Below are 21279 nucleotides of genomic sequence, written 5' to 3'. Positions count from 1 at the left end.
CCTACAGCAGGCAGTGAGGCTTAAAGGAGAACAAAAGATACAAATGGGCTCTGCAAGCTCTGGATTTTAAACCCTAAAGGATCATCAATTGATAACTTCTCAAAAGGTCTTCTTCCAGACAGAAAACAGATTAAAACAACTAAACTTCATTTGCAACTGTGCTCACTTGTGACCTGTAGATTGTTCTTAATGTGACTTTTCAGCAATGTTTCCATTAGGCTCATTGTTCATTAAAGAAAGCAAGCGACTTTGTCATTCACCGCACACAAGAAATATCACTGAAAATCTACACTGGTCATGTTTTTCAAGAAAAGCAAAACTGCCAGAAAATACAACACTTACAACATTTACATTTATTCACTTAGCGGACACGTTTTTGTTTGTCCAAAGCAACTTACAACAGATACTATGTAGTGTGACTAGCCTACACACCTTATTCACCAAGGTGACTACACTGCTAGATACACAACTTACAAGGGGTTACTCATCCATGCATCAGTGAAACACAATCACTTCGTGACACTCACATACTATGGGGATGCTGTTCAGGATCCCCCATAGTGCGTGAGTGTCACACTTACAGATAACACCCGCACTGTACCAACTCAGATGTTGAAGGACCAAAAACAAAAGCAACAGTACTTAGGAGTTAAATGTTAGGGTACTAGCAGGGACACGTCCCTCGTTGGGCATAACATAAGTTGCAATGTTTCAAACTGACAATACAAACCATCCCTCACGTGATCAGAGTGGCCGGCGTGACGTAATAGTAGCGCGAAGACACGAGGTGGCGCTTCGGGAGGTGGAGGATGACATGTGACCCTTGACGTCATCGGTGGACCCGAAGTCCGATCGGCCGAACGCGCAGGAGGACGGGAGGATCGCATTACAGTAGGATTCTGTCTTATATTCTTTCCCAAAAGCTCGACATAGGGATAGAGATAGATGTGTTTTTTTTCCACGGCGAGCGACTTCCATTTGTATGAGTTTCTGCATGTGTGCTGCCGACGGCTGCAGTTAGACAACTTTTTTTCCGTCCTCCTCCGCAAAGAAAGTGAACTGTAGACTAGTCTACGAAGTTAGTCCTCTGTTCTTGTGGAAGGTCGGAGCCAAAACGCGGTCGAAGGAGCGGCGCTGGCGGGTGGGAGGGTTTCTAACCCTCAGAGTCAGTGCAGTATGCAGTCGGCAGGGTGCCGACGCGAGTGTTTCCTTGGGTTTTATTTCTCCATTCGTACCGTGACAAGACACGGCGGACGCTCACTCGTTTCCTGTTTACTTGTGCGGGACGCCGTTTACCTGTGTTTTACCAACCTTGTGCCTGTACTGTAGGGTAAGGAGGAGCGTTGCTGTCAGCGGACCATAGTAAAAGGTTGGGACTTCCAGTCAATCAATGATGTTGGGTCCCGCCCTGATTTTCGCTGCGGTTTAATCCCTCCAACCTTGAGGTACACGTACACAGCAGCGGTACAGGCAGTAACAGTGTGGTAAAGTTACTCTGTGATGGTCCACCTTCAGGTGACAGAGTGGACAAAACTCACACTTATGCTCTTTCTCTGTAACCTGAGGGTTGTTGCTTCGAATCCCCACCCCCTGTTCCTCCTGCAGGTGAGGTCGAGGTAGTGTCACAGAGTACCCAGCTGTCTACGTGTAACTTTGAATAAGCTGAGCAAATAGTAATACTATTCATAGTATATTAAGTTAAATGAATAAATGTAAGTAATACTAATGTGTTGTTTAGCTTCAAAAGTAAGGCGATGCAATAAACAGTTCAGTTGCTTAATGTTTAAGTGACACGAACATTTTTATATCACTGACCAGGGTTAACGATCGGAATCATAATAAAGTGGGTTTTATATTAAAACTGTTGCACTTTGTGTTAACACCCTGAGCAATTCTGCTCCAGTTAAATCATGTTAGCCTTTCTAAAGCGTTTGCCAAGTTTCACACGCAACTTGCCGGGGCCTGTTTGTGTGACTTCGGGGATTTGCCTTAGTTCGCATATAAACTGCTGTGTTTATTTTTAAAGCTGATTTCCTGTAAAAATCTTGTGGCAAAGACATTCACGTTAAGTTAATTCAACGTTCGTAAGGCATAAACAACGCTGCTTACTGGAGCACAACGGTCGTGCTTGTTTGTTCCTATAGTCCCGGTGGGCTGAGGCGTGCTGTTCACCACCAACATGGGGGACCTCTTTCGAAGCGAGGAGATGACGTTGGCCCAGCTCTTCATGCAGTCGGAGGCCGCATACTGCTGTGTCTCTGAGCTGGGAGAGTTGGGGATGGTCCAGTTTCGAGACGTAAGTCCTTAAGATCCAAAATGTGGTCATGCAGAGTCTTGAGTGATCTCCCATTCCATACTTTTGTGACATCGTAAAGCCCTGCTAAGTCACAGAGGAATTTCCCCCCAAGCTTTGTTCATCAGCTTGGCTCAGCCAACTAAGCAGCAAAATATTCCTGGTCACATGTATAGTAGTTTACGTTACAATGAACATTTCACAGATTGTCTGTCGACCCTAATGAGTACAAACAATTAGGTTCTTTTCTTTGGGGATGAAAACCTGACAGTAGGGCCTGCGTTGTCTTGTTGCTGATGTCAGACTAATTTTTAAAAAATGAATTCAATTCCCTTTTACCCCTAGCTGAATCCAGATGCGAACGTGTTCCAGCGGAAGTTTGTCAACGAGGTTCGTCGTTGTGAGGAGATGGACCGCAAGCTGAGTGAGTCTTTCGTTCTCATCACAGCCTGATTTGAACAGTAGAAGGACACTGGTTTCGTATGACAGGGCAGAGCCCTTGCAATGGGGAGAAGCTGTTTTCTTTTCACTGGGTTCTGCTCTCACACTGCTTTGTAGGGTTTGTGGAGAAGGAGATCAGAAAGGCCAGCATCCCGATTGTGGACACAGGAGAGAATCCAGAGGTGCCCTTTCCACGGGACATGATTGATCTTGAGGTGATGTTCTGATCTTTTTTTTTTTTTTTTTTCCCCTCTCTCATCCATTACATTTACTGAGTTTGGATGACTTCCAGGATCGATCACTCCACACTGCATCTGATTATCCTTCCTCTGCAGGCCACCTTTGAGAAGCTGGAGAATGAACTGAAGGAGATCAACACTAACCAAGAGGCCCTGAAGAAGAACTTCCTTGAGCTGACAGAACTCAAGCACATCCTGCGCCGCACCCAGCAGTTTTTTAACGAGGTCAGGTCCCTGTTTGCCGATCAGTTTGTTGGCTGGAAGAATTTCCAGTTGGCTTTGTGGTACTCCTTAAGCTGACCCATCACAGATTTTGGTCAGATGGATTTATAGTTATATAGTGACTTGATTGCCATGTGCTTACTTCAATAAAATTATGTACTTTAAGCATTCAGCTCTAGATCTACAAAGAAACCTGTAAATTAGGCCTAAAGAAAAATAAACCTTTGCTTTATCATTTACTTATCTTTTATTCATGCTTTGAAGCCGCTAGAATTTTTTGTAATTGTCATTTATGTCGTCTCCTTCAGCATGAATTAGGCCTCCATTTACATTTGGTTGACGCGAGGGCAAAGTAATAATGTTATTCTATGTGGTAATTCCTAATTGATAAAATTGCAGCATTTTTGTTACTATATGCATCTTGTCTTAATGCATTTATCTACAGATAATTTATTACAGAATCATCATTTCTAATTAAAAACTTGCTTTTGGGGGGGTGGCTTTTTAAACCAAAACCAAGACAACTTTTCATGAAGGAACATGTTCATAAAGAAACATGTACCTACAGAAACTACTTTCTCTCTGTTGTCGCTTTATGTTGGGTCTACTCTACAGAACATCAATTGTACTTCAGATGGGGTGCATGTAGGGCTTCTGTTAAAATGCTGTCATCTTTTTTTTTCTTTTTTTTTTTTTTTTTTTAAACATGGGTTTGGGTTTTATTGAAGTTTGGCTGTTCACTGCCCTCAGTTATACGATGATGCCTGTCCTTTCCCTAGTCATGAAGGTCACAGGGAGCTATCTGCTGGGCTTGGTTCAAAACATATCCTTTGGCAGAAGATTGGAACAGTAGCTGTTAATGGCATGCGGCTTTCCTCAACCTCATTGCAAATCTGCCCTTACTTCCTTGTCCTGCTCTCATTGTTTTATTTTGAGTAACACTTCTTTACCTTCTTCCATCCTTTGGGCTCCTCTGGTGTTTTGCCCTCTCGTGTGGACACTTTGTGTAGTGGGTCAGTGCTTAATGTGTCATTTCAAGGGTGCCACTGTAGATTGAGCTTCGTGGTCATCTCTGCCGCTGCATGCACTGCCTCTTTGTTGTGAGCCATCAGTCAGCATTTGTTACCTCAAGGCAGTTCACCACCACACTCTCTTTTCCCGGTGCTCAGTTTGTGTCAAAATAGTTTTCTTGGTTGTCTGTGCATTTGTTCTTCAAAATGATTTTCTTTAGTCCCCTTCCTTGCATTGTGCATTATTTGTCTGTTTCGTGCATCTGCTTTGTTCTTCTGTGTCCTGCCGCATGTCACTAACAGGGGAGGAATTAGTTGTGTGGTTGGTTTGTGAATTCAGGCTGAATTGCGTCATCACCAGCAGATGGAGGACCCCAGCTTGCTGGAGGAATCCTCAATTTTGATGGATCCCAATGAGATTGGCCGAGGGGCACCACTGAGGCTCGGGTAAGTTCTCTTGGCACGCGTTCTCTTGGAATACACATGTTCAGGATGAGATGGCCCACTGAACTCTGATGATAAACCCCTTTGTTTTTAAGTGACTGCATGTATTTTGTTTCTGCTAGTCTATTTTTTAATGTGTACATGCAGCTGCTTCAGTATTGAGCAGTGATTACAATTGAAAAACAGGTCCTTCCTCTGAACAGAAATCAGTACCTCTAACTGCAAACGCTTAATAGCAAGTTAAGGTCACACCTTGACGCCATATACTCATCAAAGTATTGCTCATGTAATGAGCGATGACTATGCAATACCTTGCCCAACTTAAACGTTGAGGTTTGAGGGCCTAGTTGCTACGGCTAGGGAATCTCAGACTACAGAATCTCAAACTGAAAAACAAGTTTGTTGCACAGAAACATTCTAGATTATTTTTATACAGATGAACCTGCTACAACCTCAGGGTGATATCAGTTACAGCAAATGCATAATGCATGTTTGAGCAGTCATTCAGAAATCCAAAATACAGGAACAAGTGAGCCTTTTGTTTAGCAATATGTTTAGCAAATGTTGGAGATCAGTGCTGGACTGTCCTAGTTTGCAGACAAGGACAGCTCAGAATCAATTTTTTGTGAGGCCGGGGATATGGAGCAGCCTCATGCTTTCATGCAAGGGGTGATCAATGGAAGTGTGTATTGGCTGTAGGCACGCATTAAAACTTGCGTGAATTCCACAAAATTTGGGGGAAAAGGATGACGGCTTCCACATCGCAGTCACTTATTAAACTACAAGGCTTCAAGTACTGAGTAATGTGCAAGGTACTTTGACAAAGTACTTTGCATTCAGAGACCAGTGAAAGAAAAATGTCCTAGTTTTGAGATGTTGGCAACGAAACATGAATCCGGTTGAGAGGGATCCTTATTTCAGTCATGTTGTCTGCACCACGGGGCAAGAAGCCTTAACACTTCATTCATCTGTCCTGAATCACCCAGGCAGCTGTTGAGAATGCAGATCTGCCACGTCTAAGGGCAGTAATGTTGCAGGATCATGTCCTGTTCACCACAGGTACTCACCTTGAGCTGGTGCCATCTCCACCTACAGGTTTGTCGCCGGAGTGATTGGCAGGGAACGGATCCCCATGTTTGAGCGGATGCTGTGGAGGGTGTGCCGTGGGAATGTTTTTCTGCGGCAAGCGGACATTGAGGATCCTCTGGAGGACCCCGGGACGGTCAGTGAGGCTGCTTCAGCACTTGTGCCACGCATGGGCTGGTCAAAGGTTCTGGCGGCTCTGGTGGTGGTCACAGCAGTTCATGCGTTTCTGCAGGAACACCTTTGATTCCAGTTGTCTGCGTAGACATCAGAGAAATGCTTTCAGACCACAGATTGCTGCATAATTAACAGTGGAGCATTTGGCTCTTTCTGGTTTCCAGCTTTTTTCATTTGAGCAAGCTGTAATGGTGGGTCCCTGATCATTTGTCAGATGGTGAAGTACATGAAGAACAGTACCCTGCTTGATCCTTGACAACTGTGAACACATTTATGTGTTCCTTGCAAAACAAATGTTAAATACCTATTGATGCTGTCTTTTCCTCTACAGGGAGACCGCGTTTACAAATCGGTGTTCATTATCTTCTTCCAAGGTGACCAGCTGAAAAACAGGGTGAAGAAGATATGCGAGGGGTAACGCAACTTTGTTTGTTGGCAAAATCGTTTTCTCTAGCTGTCGGCTTATGAAGTAAATGTCAGGTTTAAATATGAAGCTGTCCAGTTCTGTACGTGTGACCAAGGAGTTTGAGTGAATGCGTATCTCTGTTGCTCTGCTGAACCACTGGGCTTTGGCAGTGTACCAATACTATGTACTCCCCACCCCCGCACGTTGTGTTGCTCAGATTCCGGGCATCGCTGTACCCCTGTCCTGAGACGCCCCAGGAAAGGAAGGACATGGCCTCCGGGGTCAACACACGCATCGATGACCTGCAGATGGTATGTGGCTTTGTGCCTGCAGTATCCTGCTTCTGGCGTTATGAATACAAGGGTTAACACTGACGAGGTAGGCTTTGCTTATCCAAAGGTTACATCTGGAGCTAGCCAGTCAGATCTATGCCAGAGGGAGCCTTGTAAGCAACACTGTAGCATCTTAGCTTCTTTTGTGTTGATACTTTTGTTTCACAGGAGGTGCGGGAGGAAGTTGTGGGTGGGTTAAAGTGAAAATGCTTCAATTGCGGATGCAAGAAGTGAATAGTGTGCTTAGTAAAAGTGCAGTCATGCATCTTCTTGTAAATGGAAGATTTGTAACGTTGCTTTGGAGGGTTTACACGCTACACTTTTTTTTAGGCCCACCCAATTATCTCATTTGAACTCATTAATGTAATCTAACACAATGCTTCTTAAGAATGAGAAATGTAACCAAATCTTAACACACCGATGCTTCCGATTAATGTAATTAACCTAATCTGACACACTGCTGCTTGCCATGGTTCACAGGTGATGTATGTTAATGCTTTATTTCCAGTAGTTATGAGTACACATGTATAAGGTATCAATCATGTACACATAGTCCACTTGCATTGATTATTAAATATTTAGAGAAGCTTATTATAAATACACATGTATTTATTCATCCAGCTGACTGTTTTCCTCAAAGTAACTTAGTGTCAAGCTACTTGTAGTTATTTACCCATTCATACAGCCGAATTATTTTTTCTGCCGAAAATTCAGGCTAAGTATATTTGAAGCTGTGTCTTTTTAGACCAAAGGCATGGGCTCTAATCAAGTGCTGCCTACTGCCTTGTGTATGTAAAACAAGAATTGTACAAGACAACATGAAGTTCCTCTTCCAAATCCCAAATAACCTTAATGTTTGCTTTATCCAAAGTGATGGAGATCCCAAACAGTATGAGCACAGATTAGATTAAATTGAATTAGAGGAAAACATTTCACAGAAGAGTAGTGTTTTTATATCCACTTAGGCCACAGCAGCAGTTTGTAAATGGACTTGATTCAATTTGCGTTGCATGTGCTGCTGTTGGGAAGGAACCATTCAAGCACAAGTATCTGGTTGAATGTGTGTATCGTGCAAATGTGGAAGGAAGTGAAAGCCCCCTGGTTGGCACCTATCCCTGGCCCGTATTGTTGGATGCATGCTGCGAGGGCATAATGACGCTTATCCACGCCCATCTTTGGTTGTCACGGTTACTGTAGTTCTGTGATTCACTGAGCTTTTTCTGAAGTTAGGTGGAGATCAAGGTTGTTTCCCTTGCACCGAGTTAACCCTGTGTTTAATTGTTCCAAAAGTCATCCTTGACAAAAAAACACAACTGGAACAGGCTATTGGCATAGCACAGACAGCATACCGAATGACTGCCATACTCTGGTTATAAGAAGTGAGGTGTGACAATATTGGCCTTATTAGGGTAGGAAAAATTACCCTGCCGTGTCACCGCTGTCTCCCCTTTTGCCTGGGGAAGATCCTGCCTCCCACGCTTTGTCCACCCACACCCGCGCACGCCTGCATAGTGACCGTTCCGACCCACGCCTCCCCCAAGCCACCGGACTCTCTAATGCTCCCCAGTGAGTCACCGGCGCGCTAGGCCCGTCTCTCTGGCCAACTGGGTGTCTGAGGATCCCATGGCTGGTGTTCAGTTACAGCCTCCCCTCAAATGAGGGAGTGGGGGGGATTAAATGTTAGACCACGTTACTTCAGAGATCTCCGGGAAATTGCACGACTGTCAGTAGTACGTTCGACTCCTGCTCCTCCTGGAGAATGCCTGACCCATCAATGCGCATGCAGTGTACAGTCATGCGAGAGTGAGCCGCCACTTCTCGGCATCTTGCGTGGGAGAATTTTTGGGGTGGCTGCAAGGGTGGGGTCCCTCAGTAGCATTTTGCTGATCTCAGGGCAAAGCTTCTGGTGAATCATGTCTGTCACATGATACAACAGGCTATAGAACCATGTGTCCAAGGCAAAGCACAGTAAATCCTTCTCTTATTCTTAATCTAATCACTATTCTTAGCATAAATGGTAAGTGTGCTCTGGTTAAGGTATGTGTTGCACAAATAGATCTTATCCAGTATTTAATGATGGGATCACAGTACTGCTGCAAAAAGATAAAATGGGGATACTTTGAAGACATCTCACTGGATGCTTTTATTTTAATTTGTTGTTCCTCCAGTAATGTGATTGTTTTACATCTTCAGGTGTTGAACCAGACAGAAGACCACCGTCAGAGGGTCTTACAGGCTGCTGCTAAGACACTGAGAGTGTGGTTCGTCAAGGTTAGGAAGATGAAGGCCATCTATCACACCCTCAACCTCTGCAACATTGACGTCACCCAGAAGTGTCTGATTGCCGAGGTGTGGTGCCCTGTGTGCGATCTGGACTCCATACAGTTTGCCCTGCGCAGAGGGACGGTGAGTCAACCCTCATGACCTCTTGCTTTTCATACTTGTGAAGGCCCATCCAGAAAACATCCTTCTCAACTTCTTACAGTTGCATTGCTTGTGTCGATGAGGAAATTGCACTTCTGACTAATAGATTACATCCTGATAACAGGTGGTATAGTCCCATTAATAAAAACTTAATCTGAAAAATATGGGAAAACACTCATTGATGATTCAAAGACAACTACAATAGCGGTATGAAGGGGGATTTGTTTAGTAGCCTGGCACACTCTGCTGTTTGTCCAGAGCAACTAGCCCTCTACGTCTCTCATTCCTGGGAACACTCCAGGGTTTGCGTGGGGAGTCAAGGGGGCTTGAATTGCGGTATGGTTCAGCTTTCACGTGCTGCTTCCTGAGGACCCTGCCAGAGGACCAGAATATGATCCCTGCAAATGGGACGTCTAATGAAACCGCTTGGCCTTCTCTCAAATGCAAGGTGTTGAGCTGTTTGTCTGTGCTTACAGCAGCAACACCAGGTGTCCCACCTCCCACTGCTAAACAGCATTAGCCTTGTCTTTGTCATACAGCATTTAGGTGTTATTGAATATTTATTGCTGAAATGCTTTTTCCCCATTTTGCTACAATGAAGACACACATTTACATTAATATGTATTTGTACATATAGAGTATGTCCCCCTCCGGCCTTACGCCCTGTGTTACCGGGTAGGCTCCGGTTCCCCGTGACCCCGTATGGGACAAGCGGTTCTGAAAATGTGTGTGTGTGTGTGTGTGTGTGTGTGTGTGTGTGTGAGAGTATGTCCACTTCTCATTGTATTATTATTCTACATCCCCAAAAAACAGAGACTTTATATGGCGCATTTCCTTCTTTCAGACCATACACAGTTGTCAACAAAACCAGAAGCGAAACCTTTTGTACCACATGAAATGTAACCAGACTCCTTTTCGGTCACAAAAAAACAAGTCTGTTTGAAGCACTTGTACAAAGTTGAATCAGCTGTGTGCCTTTCTTTGGGCTCTTAGGAGAGGAGCGGCTCCACTGTGCCTTCCATCCTCAACAGGATGCAGACCAAGCAGACCCCACCTACCTATAACAAAACCAACAAATTCACTTCTGGTTTCCAGAACATTGTGGACGCCTATGGGATTGGGACATACCGGGAGATGAATCCAGGTAACATTTACAGTACCCTCAGTCTACAGTTAGCAGAACAGTCAAAATTTATTCTCTATCAAATAAACTGTTTGTGTTTTGACACTACACTCGGTAACATTGAGACTACAGAATTTTAGTTTGTTTTTTTAAATAATTTTATTATGGAACGTCAGTGACGAAGAAGAAGCCTCTCCAGTGTATTTCCTAGTTGCCCTTTGAAACACTGGGGTCACTATCCTGACTGACTCTTGTCTAGCTCAAGTTTGATATGAACAGTAAAAGAAAGTAACTATCCAATGAGCAAGCGCAGTTGTGCGAAGCACAAGCAAATGTAATTCAGTTTTTATACTTTAAATACGTAGAAATATGAGGACAGCTGGTACTAGAGTAGTCAGCGCTGTTGCCTTGGGACCCAAAGGTCACAGGTTCGATTTCCACCTCCAGCTGTAATACCCTCGAGCAAGGTACTTACCCTAAATTGCTCCAGTGAAATTACCCAGGTGTATAAATGGGTAAATAATTGTAAGTCGCATTGGACAAAAGCGTCAGCTAAATGAATAAATGTAATGTGCATGCAATTATGAACAGTCATGCTATAGCTGTCTTTTGAACCGTTTCTGCATCTCTTACGGTTGTTTTGCTGTACTGGCAGCTCCCTATACCATCATCACCTTCCCTTTCCTGTTTGCGGTCATGTTTGGGGACCTGGGTCATGGAGTGGTCCTGACCTGTGCCGCACTTTACCTTGTCCTCAGGGAAAGGCAGCTCTTTGCCAAGAAGATTGACAATGAGGTACACAAAGATAACGTTGGATACTAAAGATCTATTACTGTGACTGCAGGATAATTAATCAAGGATTTCCCGGGCTATCCAGTTATGTTACATTTGGTAATATGGCTTTTTCCTCACATAATTTCCATCCCTTTCTTGGGCAGATGTTCAGCATGGTCTTTGCTGGACGTTACATCATCCTTTTGATGGGAATCTTCTCTATTTATACGGGGATCATCTACAATGACTGTTTCTCCAAGTCCCTAAACATCTTTGGCTCCGGCTGGAGTGTGAAGGCAATGTTTGGAGAAAATGGAGCAAACTGGACGTGCGTCATCCGTTTCACTCATTTCCAAATGGCTGTTTTAGGTTTTCTTTCACTTGTATCACTGTCTTAAAGTGATTTGTGTGCAGAGCTGAGACACTTCAAGGAAACGCGGTGCTGCAGTTGGATCCAAACATAAAAGGAGTCTTCAGTGGACCGTATCCAGTCGGAATTGATCCGGTAATGTTCACATTTAATCTGTATCTCTGAAGACCCATGGGAGCCACTTGACTGTTGTCTAACAGTCATTGAATGATTATTGTTCTGTTTTGCTTAATGCCTCCTTTGTGAAACTTCACCATTCGTGTGGCTCTTGATAATTTTGCTTTGCAGATTTGGAACATTGCCACCAATAAGCTGACTTTCCTCAACTCCTTCAAGATGAAGATGTCTGTCATCCTGGGTGTTATTCACATGATGTTTGGTGTCACTGTCGGCTTATTCAACCACATGTATGTGTCAGACAAAATGCTGTTTTTTGCATCAACATTTTTTGCATTCTCTGTGCCTCATCTTAGTGGGGAAGTCTACAAAATTGTACCCTTTTTTTCTTTTTAAAACAGATACTTTAAAAAGCCCATTAATATATTTTTGGGCTTCATCCCAGAGATTGTCTTCATGGGTAGCCTTTTTGGGTACCTGGTTGTCCTCATCTTCTACAAGTGGACTACCTATACAGCAGCCATCTCTAGGGATGCTCCCAGCTTGCTCATAGCTTTCATCAACATGTTCCTCTTCAACTATAATGACCCCACAAACCAGCCGCTCTATACAGGACAGGTACTCCATCCTTAAAGGACCACCGGCCGTCTTTTTGCTCACGTACTATTAGCGCAATACTGGAAATCGGGATGCCTTACCTCACTTCCTTTCTTCTGCTCTCTAGATGGCTGTCCAGTGTTTGCTGGTGGTTGTTGCCATTGCGTGTGTTCCCTGTATGCTGATTGTGAAAACAGTGGTCCTTCGGCACCAGTACCTGTTGAGAAAGCGCTTGGTATGTTCATGTGGCTTTGAGGGAGTATAAAATTTGTGGAGGATGAGTGTTCCTACACTGTGCGCTGTACTCCCTCAACAGGGCACACAGAACTTCGGTGGTATCCATGTTAGGAATGGGCCCACAGACGATGAAGCGGAGATCATCCGTCACGATCAGCTCTCACAGCACACAGAGGATGAGAATGAGGTGAGGGGCTAGGGGAATCCAGATGGTTCCATGCTACTTCCCCTTCTCTGTATCAGTGCCTTGGCTTGTTTGCCTTGGCCACAAACAGATTCACAACTCTTTGCTAATTTGAAAAGCCATGCCAGTGAAAATAGAATTTTTCGTGTCACTTTCTTCACCTTGTGAAACTGATTATCTGTCCAAGCCACTGGTTTATGGCGCATGCAAATATTTCCTCAGCTTAGTGCATGCTGGTATAGAATAGAGTTGTGTGTAGTGGTGAGAAGGAATGAGCCAAACAATTTATTTTCTGTTCCTTTGGAAAGCAAACCAGTGTTTCCTGTTAGAGGAGCGTCCCCTGAGCTTCAGGTTTGATAGGTACTGTCAGCTTCTGAAGGCATTTTTTGCAGAAAAAACTGAAACAAGGCCCAAGTTTTACACTGCCAACCTGATTGTGCTGTGCTTCTCACCCCTCACTCCTGGGTTTCTCATTAAAAACATGAGACATTACAACTGGTGCTCTTGACAGACACTACTCTGAAGCAGAACACTCATGTTGTCATTAACAAGGAGTAGTACTGCAGATCAGCTTGGTGCCAGTTTGGACTCATTGGTTTTAGAGTGCACAGCAGAGGACCACTGTTCAGTTTTATATAGCTGCTTTTAAAGTGCTCCAAATAATTGGCACAATGATTATTTATAAGTGACCTTTGCATTTTTTTTCTTTGATGCCATCATGGTTTTAATGTTAATATTGCATATCCTTGCTGTTACAGACTTACTTCTCATGGCCAGGGACAGTAGCACTGATGTTAATGCATATTTATTTTAAAAAGGCTAAAAAAGACACCATACTTTAGCTCAGTATATTCCTTCACAAAGATTTGCATGTGCTTTTGCCAGGTTGAGTCTAGATACCTGCAAAAGCCTTACAGAACTGTAATGAAGGACAGGCAGTGTTTTTCACCATGTTTGACAGAGCCAGGGTTGGTCTCAGGAGTGGCTGGTGGTGTTGTACAGATCCTTATTTGTTCTGGGGCCATGGGGAGACATCTGTGAGGGTTGCTGCTGCTTTTCATTCCTGTGTGAGACTGGGAAGGTCAAGAGTAGACAGCTAAGGACTATTTGAGGTTAAATAGGGATTAACTGATGATTACTACAGCTTATAGCAACAGAGAGTACATATAATAGTAGTTTGGACTGCTACGTACAAATAGACTAGTACAAAAAGTTGTTGCAATACTTTTTGTGGCACTTGAACCGCATTGGGTGAAAGAAGCTCTAGTGCTCAGTCCAATATTTAAAGCGAGGTGAGGTCCAGTGCTGGAATAGTCCTTGGCAGTTCAGAGAAGCACACCACTTTGTACACAGCATGTTGTTGATGTGTATTTTCCCACATTTAGTTCTGCAACTAATTGATACCTAACCTGTAATTGTTTTCAAGCAGGCTGAGGAGGAAGTGGTAAGAGACCGCCTCGTGTTCTCAATGCATGTTTTCTTTCTGTCCTTGTCTGCTGCGTCCTGTCACCTGGCTCCCTTTTCCTCGTCGAGCTGGGTGTTTAAGTGGCCTGGGAACACTGATGTCGTTGAACTCTCTCAGGTGTTGTGTGGGTGAACTCATCTTTCAGCAGTGGTGACTCAAACTTGTATTGGTACGGGAACAAAAATGATTGGTGTTACATAATAACCCTATCACATGATCGGGGTCAGTGATTGAGAGAGAATAAATTCCCTAATCTGTGATCCTGAATTGGGGTTTGGATTGTATGAGTTTACATTGTAGTGTGTACTCAAGTCTTCTTATTTAGATGAATCCATTATAGAAATCGGGGGATATAGTGATCAGTATATTCTGTGATGACCAGAGACTCTTAAGTTTCAGTGTCCAGCCAGCGAGAAACGAGGAGACATCTTTTCCATTCACCAAACCTCAGCCGTCCTGGCGAAGTACTCCCTCCCTCCCTCAGTCACTTTCAGGCTTTCAGGCAGTCTTGTTGTCTCCAGTACAGTCTGTAGAGGTTCTCCAACATTCACATGGCTGTGCTGGTACTGTGTAGTACTCTAACTGGAGTTTTCACAATATGTGTAAATCCTGTCACCTGAGTGTTTGTCACAGTTGACAGTGAAAGATTCTACATAATCATTTTTTTTTAGGATAGTGTGCATAGATCCATTCTTGGGAACTCTGTGGGACCATTCACAACTTAAGGAACAAAAGAAAAGGAGATGGAAATTTAAAACCTTAGTCTTAGAAGAACAGGAATTCCATAACTATACTGGACCCAGTATTGTAGCTGTAATGTGGCTTTCAGAGTCACTGTTTTCATACCAATTTCCTTAAGCGGTGCATATGCAGTTGCATAAGCATACTTGAGGTTGTAAGGTCTGAGAAATATAAAGTACTTGGAACTGGGCCATACTATTGGAAATGTATTAAAATAAGCTCCCAGCTGAAAACAAGCAGTAGTGTTCTCTCCTGTCTAGAGACTCAGCAGTGGGAAGCTTGCACTTATTACCCTGATACCTACACACTGGAAGCTGAATCAGACTCAGGGCACAGTACTCCCTGTACCACTTGTCCCGTACTGACTTGCCACAATCCCTTGTCTGTGCAGTTCAACTTGGGCGATGTGGCGATCAACCAGGCCATTCATACCATTGAGTATTGCTTGGGCTGCATCTCCAACACGGCCTCCTACCTGCGTCTCTGGGCCCTGAGTCTGGCCCATGCACGTAAGTGTGACCTTGTGTTTCCCAGCAACCTTGGATCTCCAGAACTCCGCTTCTAAGGAATACTGTCCTCTGTTGTATCTATTGTAATATTGGTGGACATCCACAGTCTGCAGAGAATTCCCTTAATTGTGGCTCCTCAACATTTTAATGCCAGACATTTGTCTCATGTGGCAACCTGTTGTTTCAAAATAACTTAATTTCTTTCCAATATGCAGTCACATTATCAGCAAAAGACTGAATGTGGTCCTCTGTTGCATGAAGATTACAATACATGTAGTGAGGATTAATTGGTGTTAAGGGGGTGCAGGGTAAGACTGGGCTGTTCTCACTTGCAGGGCTCCCTTTCTCCTTTTCAGAGCTTTCAGAAGTATTGTGGTCCATGGTGATGCACCTCGGCCTTTCCTCTCGGAGCCTTGCAGGCTTCATTGGCCTGTCCATCATCTTCTTCTTCTTTGCCACACTTACAGTTTGCATCCTGATCATCATGGAGGGTCTGTCTGCCTTCCTACATGCATTACGTCTTCACTGGTAAGCTCATGTGAGGGGTATGGAGAAAGGGGGGCAGTTAACACTGTGTTCAAGCCATTTTGCTCATTCCACTGCTTGCTGATAGCAGGTCAAATACTCATATATCATGTTGGTTATGTTTCTTTGTAATTGGTTATTAGGATTATTTTACAAGAAATGATCTTTTCTGTCAGAACCAGTTCAGTCACTTTCGTAGCTATGATTGATTAAAGGAAGACTTTGATTTGGAGGGAGAGGGGAGAGCGCTGCCGTACAATGTATGATTTAAAAATTTTGTTAAAGAATATGAATTATTGTAATTACTGTAATCCATTTAAAACTTCATATGCCATTGAGACTGTATAGATGAGCATGAAATTTGGAAAAAACTGAATTTGTGACTTCCTATGCCCCAGAATGGAGCAGAAACTCAGACATGATGGGGAACAATTCATTTGTAGCTTCTCCTGCTCTTCCAGTTTCAGCAGTGGTTTCTTGAGTGTCTTGCTTCGGCAGGTCTTCATTTCGTGGATGCAGTCATTACAAGCTCCATCCACAGGCACTGCCAATAAAAAGCTGAACCATTGTGGTTCCTTGTTTAAGTTTGTTGCACTCTAATCCATTTGGCAGATTTTCTCCTGCACCATTTTGTTGTGTTTGTATGTGCAGGGTTCTGTCTGGAGGTATATTTTTGTGGTACAAACGGTTTCTTCCAAAACAAAGTTGAGTTTCTTTTTAAGTTGACCACCACATATCAAACTAGCTGTCACTCACTCTGTTTAGGGAATGTCTCATATCCCACAAAAGAGCTACAGTTTAAAAATTTCTAGTTATGGTATGTAAGCCACACATTTGAAATCCTGTAATGTTTCAGTTCCACAGAGTACAAAAACATGAAAAATTCAAGCAGAAAATGTATGAAATTTCTTAAGATTCCCAATAGTTTGGTAAAAACAATCACACTTTTACTATAATGCTCTGTGTACTAAGGAAGCTTTTATTTTGGTTTCGTACGGTTACCCTTTTACGGCATAAGAAATTAAGTTGTCACTGAATTCTGATTTAACTTCATCCCTTGAGAAATGAGAGATGGCTTTAGAAAACTGACTTGGCACCACATTGAGCATGAATGAGTAAAATCAAGTTAAACACTTGGTTTCACAGTTATAAACGCTTTTAAAAAGTCCAGAATGACATCTGCAGCTCTTCCCTGTCCCCTATGGGTGCACGATGGAAGTGCAGCACTATGCTAGTACAGTATTGTACAGTACGGGCACCAGAAGTCTGGCTTTGCCTTGTACTTACATTTATACCTATATCTTTTCCTATAGCAGACACTTCTCATTTAAGCAGCACACCAGTGGGAGTCAACAAAAGTATCTAAAGCTCATCTGTTATGAAATGTAGACAGGTGCTCATCAAAGCACAGATACTTTGTCTGATAACACTGTTTTTGCCAGCATGTGTTGCATGAACAGCAGCTTTACATTCAGCTGTGTTTTTGTGACAAGGTGTTCAGCACACTGGTGGAAATGGAAAATGAGGCAGACATAACCTGTTTTTCTTGATGAGGCACCAAGGTGTTCCAAGTACCCCTGACGTCCACTTCTCCCTTGGGAAAATAAGCACATTTAACAAACGGTTAGGCTGGATTTTCCAACCGATGAAAAATCGAATATACTTAATACCCGGTACTAAATGCATGGTAAATTTTGTGGCATGAAATATTTTTTCCCAGTATTGTCAAACTTCACTTCCATCTGTTTTCAGTCTCCCAAGATAGTGATGTTTCAATTATTGACATGGTGCAACAGTACCATAACCCAATTTTTTAAAATTTTATTTAACACTCTCCAGTAAAGGATGGATTTGGGTGCTAGGAACATTCAGTATCTTTCTGATTGCCCCTTCTGTTTGGTTTATGAGCAAAACACATGTCCCTTTCCCATAAAGTTCCAATGTCAGCTTCAGCATTAATGCCATGATGTCAAAAATAGTGACAATGAAATAAAATACAGCTCATACTTGGCAAGTCAAGTCCTGGTCCTTCTAACATGTGGATAGCAGTGTTATTAATGGTGTATCGTTCCCATTGCTCTATCATGGAGCGTTCCTCTCTTTACTGGAGTTGTGAAGCCACTCCCTCAGCTCACAAGATGCTAACCCGTTCTCAGGAGACTGCCTCTACTTGGGGTCATGGGCTGCGAAAAGGATGTTGAGCCTGGTGGCATCTTAGCAGCGCTCTGGTCTGCAGTACGACCGTTATTTTTACCAGCCCATACTCGGTCACTACACGCACAGAGTTAAAGACTGACTGAAAACGTTTAACAATGAGGTATTAAACATGATGGGGTCTGTTAAAAAGCGGATCTAATCCGGCAAACAGGGAAAGCAAAACTTGTTGAATTTTGGCAAGGAGTGTTTGACTGGGAGTCTCACAATGAATCTGTAACTTAAAGCTTGCAAAATTAAAATTAAATTCCCACTTTCAGGGCCAGAAATTACTTTTTTGATTTCTTTTAATGACAGCTCATGTATTAGTTAGTTTGGGGCAAGGTTATAAAAATAGGGACCGATCATCTTCCTGGGAGGGGGTGGCGGTGGATGCTTTAGTTGAGTGTCTGAAGAATGCGACACCAGATCTGGGAGGATTTCAGGAATGGGGTGGGGTGGGGGGGGGAGTAGAATTGCTTTCATCCAAGGAACGACAAGGCTGGGAATATGACAGCAATTTTCTAAGCTGTATCTGGACACATGATATTGTGACTAGGTCTCGTTATATGATTATAAGATGACAGATTCTTCATCACGTGACTAAAGTCAACACGGATCAAATTCCATTTAATCTTGCCTTATTTGATAGAAATTTAGTGCAATTTTGGTGTTCTAAGTGGATGTGTAGGTTCAAAAAGAATCTCTCGCTGCTGCTTTTGTCACGCATGTGATTGTTGTTCAGTTCAGCACAAGATGCTGACAATTCTGTCAACATGACACCCTCGGCAGTTGGAACTTAAAGTATTATTTTGCTCAGTTTTTCTGGTAATCTTGTCTCTTTTCTTTCTCCAGGGTGGAGTTTCAGAACAAGTTCTATGCAGGACAGGGATTCAAGTTCATCCCATTCTCCTTTGACAGTATCTTGGATGGAAAATTAGATGAATAGATAAATCATTTTTGTGCCTACTGGAGTTCTACACCTGTCTTCCAAAAGTCACTGTTGGCATTATGTAGTATTTTTCACCTATGTCTGTGTGCACTTTTCTGGGTATTTGGTTTGAGTGTATTTTCCAAGATGACTGAATTTCTGCATCGAAATCTCTTTTCACAAACTGTAGTGTCACAGGAAGATCTAAGATTTTCAAAATGAAGCACCAAAGCAATTTTAAATACCCCGAGCTAGTCTAACCAAAAAAACACACCACAGTTTTGTCACAGTTGTGAAATAAATATTTGTCTTAAAATGTGGTGTTGGAAAACACAAAAGATCAAATAACACAAGCCACTTAAAGAAACCCTTGTGTGTCACTTCTTGTTTCTTCTGCAGCTTTAATAAAATCAGCTGATTTTAATAATCGATAAACATTTCTATATTTTGGAGAACACACTATTATACATACACGCTTGAGCTTTCATACAGTGATGAGGAGCTGTGGTGTGAGCTTTTCCTCTTTTTCCAAATGTGCAAAAAGTCCTGGCTTTATTGACACTTTTCTACTTATTGGTCCGATCACAGCTTGAACTGACTCATCAGAAGAATGATTTCACATCACAAAGTTAAATCTTTAATTTGGTACTCTGTTTACCTGTACTCTGTTCATCTATTATAGCATAAAGTGTGAGGTTCTACATTTTGATCGCAGCATAAATTGTTCAGCTGATGCCATTCATGACATTGATTATTTTTCTTGTGCTAACAAGGGTTTGGTAAAAATCTGAGACATTTCCTTTTTTGGTTCGCTCACTTGTAAGCCCTTTCACACGATTTACTTTCTGAAGTCATAACTGTTGGTCACCATACACACACCCTTGTATGTTTATGGTTCAAAGGGAACAAGTACTTGCACGCTAAAGTGCCTTGATAGAGATCCAAAAACATGGTAAAATCTTTCACTGACAAGTCACTGTATGAAAGTGCTTAGCATGGCTGCTGCATGCCACCCTATGCTGAGTGAGCATCAGGTACAGTGTGAACATTTATGAATGCATTAAGAATAATGATCCTGCTGCTGTTAAAATCTGATTGCGTAGTCCATTGAAAAAACATCGTCGTCTTCTTACTGGGATGTGTTCCTTTCACTCATTCTTTCATAGGCTGTTTTAAATTAAACTACCAAACAACTGCATTTCACAGGCAGCATTTAACTTGGGACTTTTTTTCTTATGCCCTATTGTACACTTTGTAGTGCAGGCTGCTGGTGGTCTTTGTATTGTGTTTTTGACTTTTTTTTTATTTTTATTTTAAAATTACATTCACTAGGGTGTTTCCTCAAAAATCTATTTTGCCTTAACGCTTGGACAAAGCTTGTTTCAGTGGTTAAAATAATTCACTTTTCCCTCAGCTTCATAAACAGCTGTTAAGTAATCCAATGTCAGTGCAAAGCCCTTTGAATTATGTAGTGCTACTTAGTGATACATCTCATGGAAAAACAATGGCATTTCTAAAGTCATCAGAAGTAATGCTGAATAATTTACGCACTCAATATTGTTCTGGTCTGAGTGTCTGATTACTGAATTACATTTTCACTGTATATATTTTATTAAGGATCACAACAGATCTACTTGGAAAATTAACTTTTTTCTCTCCCAAAAGAAGTTACTGTGATCAGTAAGGTGGAATGTGCTGTGTGAGATTCACTAAGTGAGATGTCCAGTTTACGCTGGAGCTTGTGTGTTAAAGTTAATAAAGAATGTACCAGTGATAAATTGTGTTGCTCTATCATGTATGAAAAAGCATGTTTGAAAACTTACTTTTTAAATTAATGGAGAATGTTTGGTATTTTGTACAACTGGGACTATAACGATCAATGAGGGCAGCTTTACATTTACACAAAGCCATCTGAAATTCATTTCACTGCAGTTAATAACACTTTTTTATTAGGGCACAAAATATGCAGCCTCTGTCAGGACATAACAGAATTTATTGGTTGTGTGGCTGGTACAAAGTTTCTCACTGGGGAAAAACACTTTCAGAACTTAATCAGAACACTATGTGCATAAGAAAAGTGAATATATGCAGAGTTTTTGAAGTCAGCTATAGCTAATGATACTAAGCCTTGTTTATGCTTTAAGTTTTTAAAAAAAAAAATTCAAATCCTAAATCCTCGTCTGTAAAACCACTGACTTGTTTTGCGTTTACAAGGCCAGCTGGTAGTGTAGTGGTTAGAGCTACTGCCTTTGGATCCAAAGGCTGCATGTTTGAGCTTTGGTTGTAGTGCCTTTGAGCAATGCTCTTACCCTAAAATTGCTCCAGTAAAGTTACCCTGCTGTATAAATGGCTAAATAACCTAACATTGTAAGTGCCTTTGGAGAAAAGTGTCAGTTAAATGAATAAATATAAATGAGTTGTATAGTGTGATGAGACAACTTG

At 42.4% G+C, this 21279-nt stretch overlaps 1 protein-coding gene across 4 annotated transcripts; it reads left to right on the top strand.

Annotated features, from left to right (window-relative positions):
• Positions 1-785: 785 nt before the first annotated feature.
• LOC108941770 (V-type proton ATPase 116 kDa subunit a-like) lies at positions 786-20615 on the top strand. 4 transcript variants are annotated; one of them, XM_018764596.2, is made up of 22 exons: positions 786-891; positions 2145-2296; positions 2639-2717; positions 2852-2949; positions 3070-3198; positions 4546-4652; positions 5745-5871; positions 6241-6323; positions 6533-6626; positions 8841-9053; positions 10065-10215; positions 10850-10989; positions 11133-11296; positions 11383-11473; positions 11627-11745; positions 11857-12073; positions 12180-12287; positions 12369-12476; positions 13903-13917; positions 15071-15188; positions 15545-15716; positions 18762-20615. In XM_018764596.2, exons 2-22 carry the CDS (start codon positions 2180-2182, stop codon positions 18853-18855), a joined length of 2544 nt encoding a protein of 847 aa, XP_018620112.2. In that variant the 5' UTR covers positions 786-891; positions 2145-2179; the 3' UTR covers positions 18856-20615. The 4 variants fall into 4 exon arrangements, with proteins under 4 accessions (XP_018620112.2, XP_018620115.2, XP_018620113.2 ...); XM_018764599.2 differs by having other exon boundaries at positions 787-891; positions 4570-4652; XM_018764597.2 differs by lacking the exon at positions 13903-13917 and having other exon boundaries at positions 789-891.
• Positions 20616-21279: the final 664 nt, after the last annotated feature.

Source organism: Scleropages formosus, chromosome 8, assembly GCF_900964775.1.
Source record: "Scleropages formosus chromosome 8, fSclFor1.1, whole genome shotgun sequence".
Taxonomy (NCBI): domain Eukaryota; kingdom Metazoa; phylum Chordata; class Actinopteri; order Osteoglossiformes; family Osteoglossidae; genus Scleropages; species Scleropages formosus.
The sequence above is the reverse complement of the archived record's forward strand: the minus strand, read 5'-3'. Positions and strand labels throughout refer to the sequence as shown.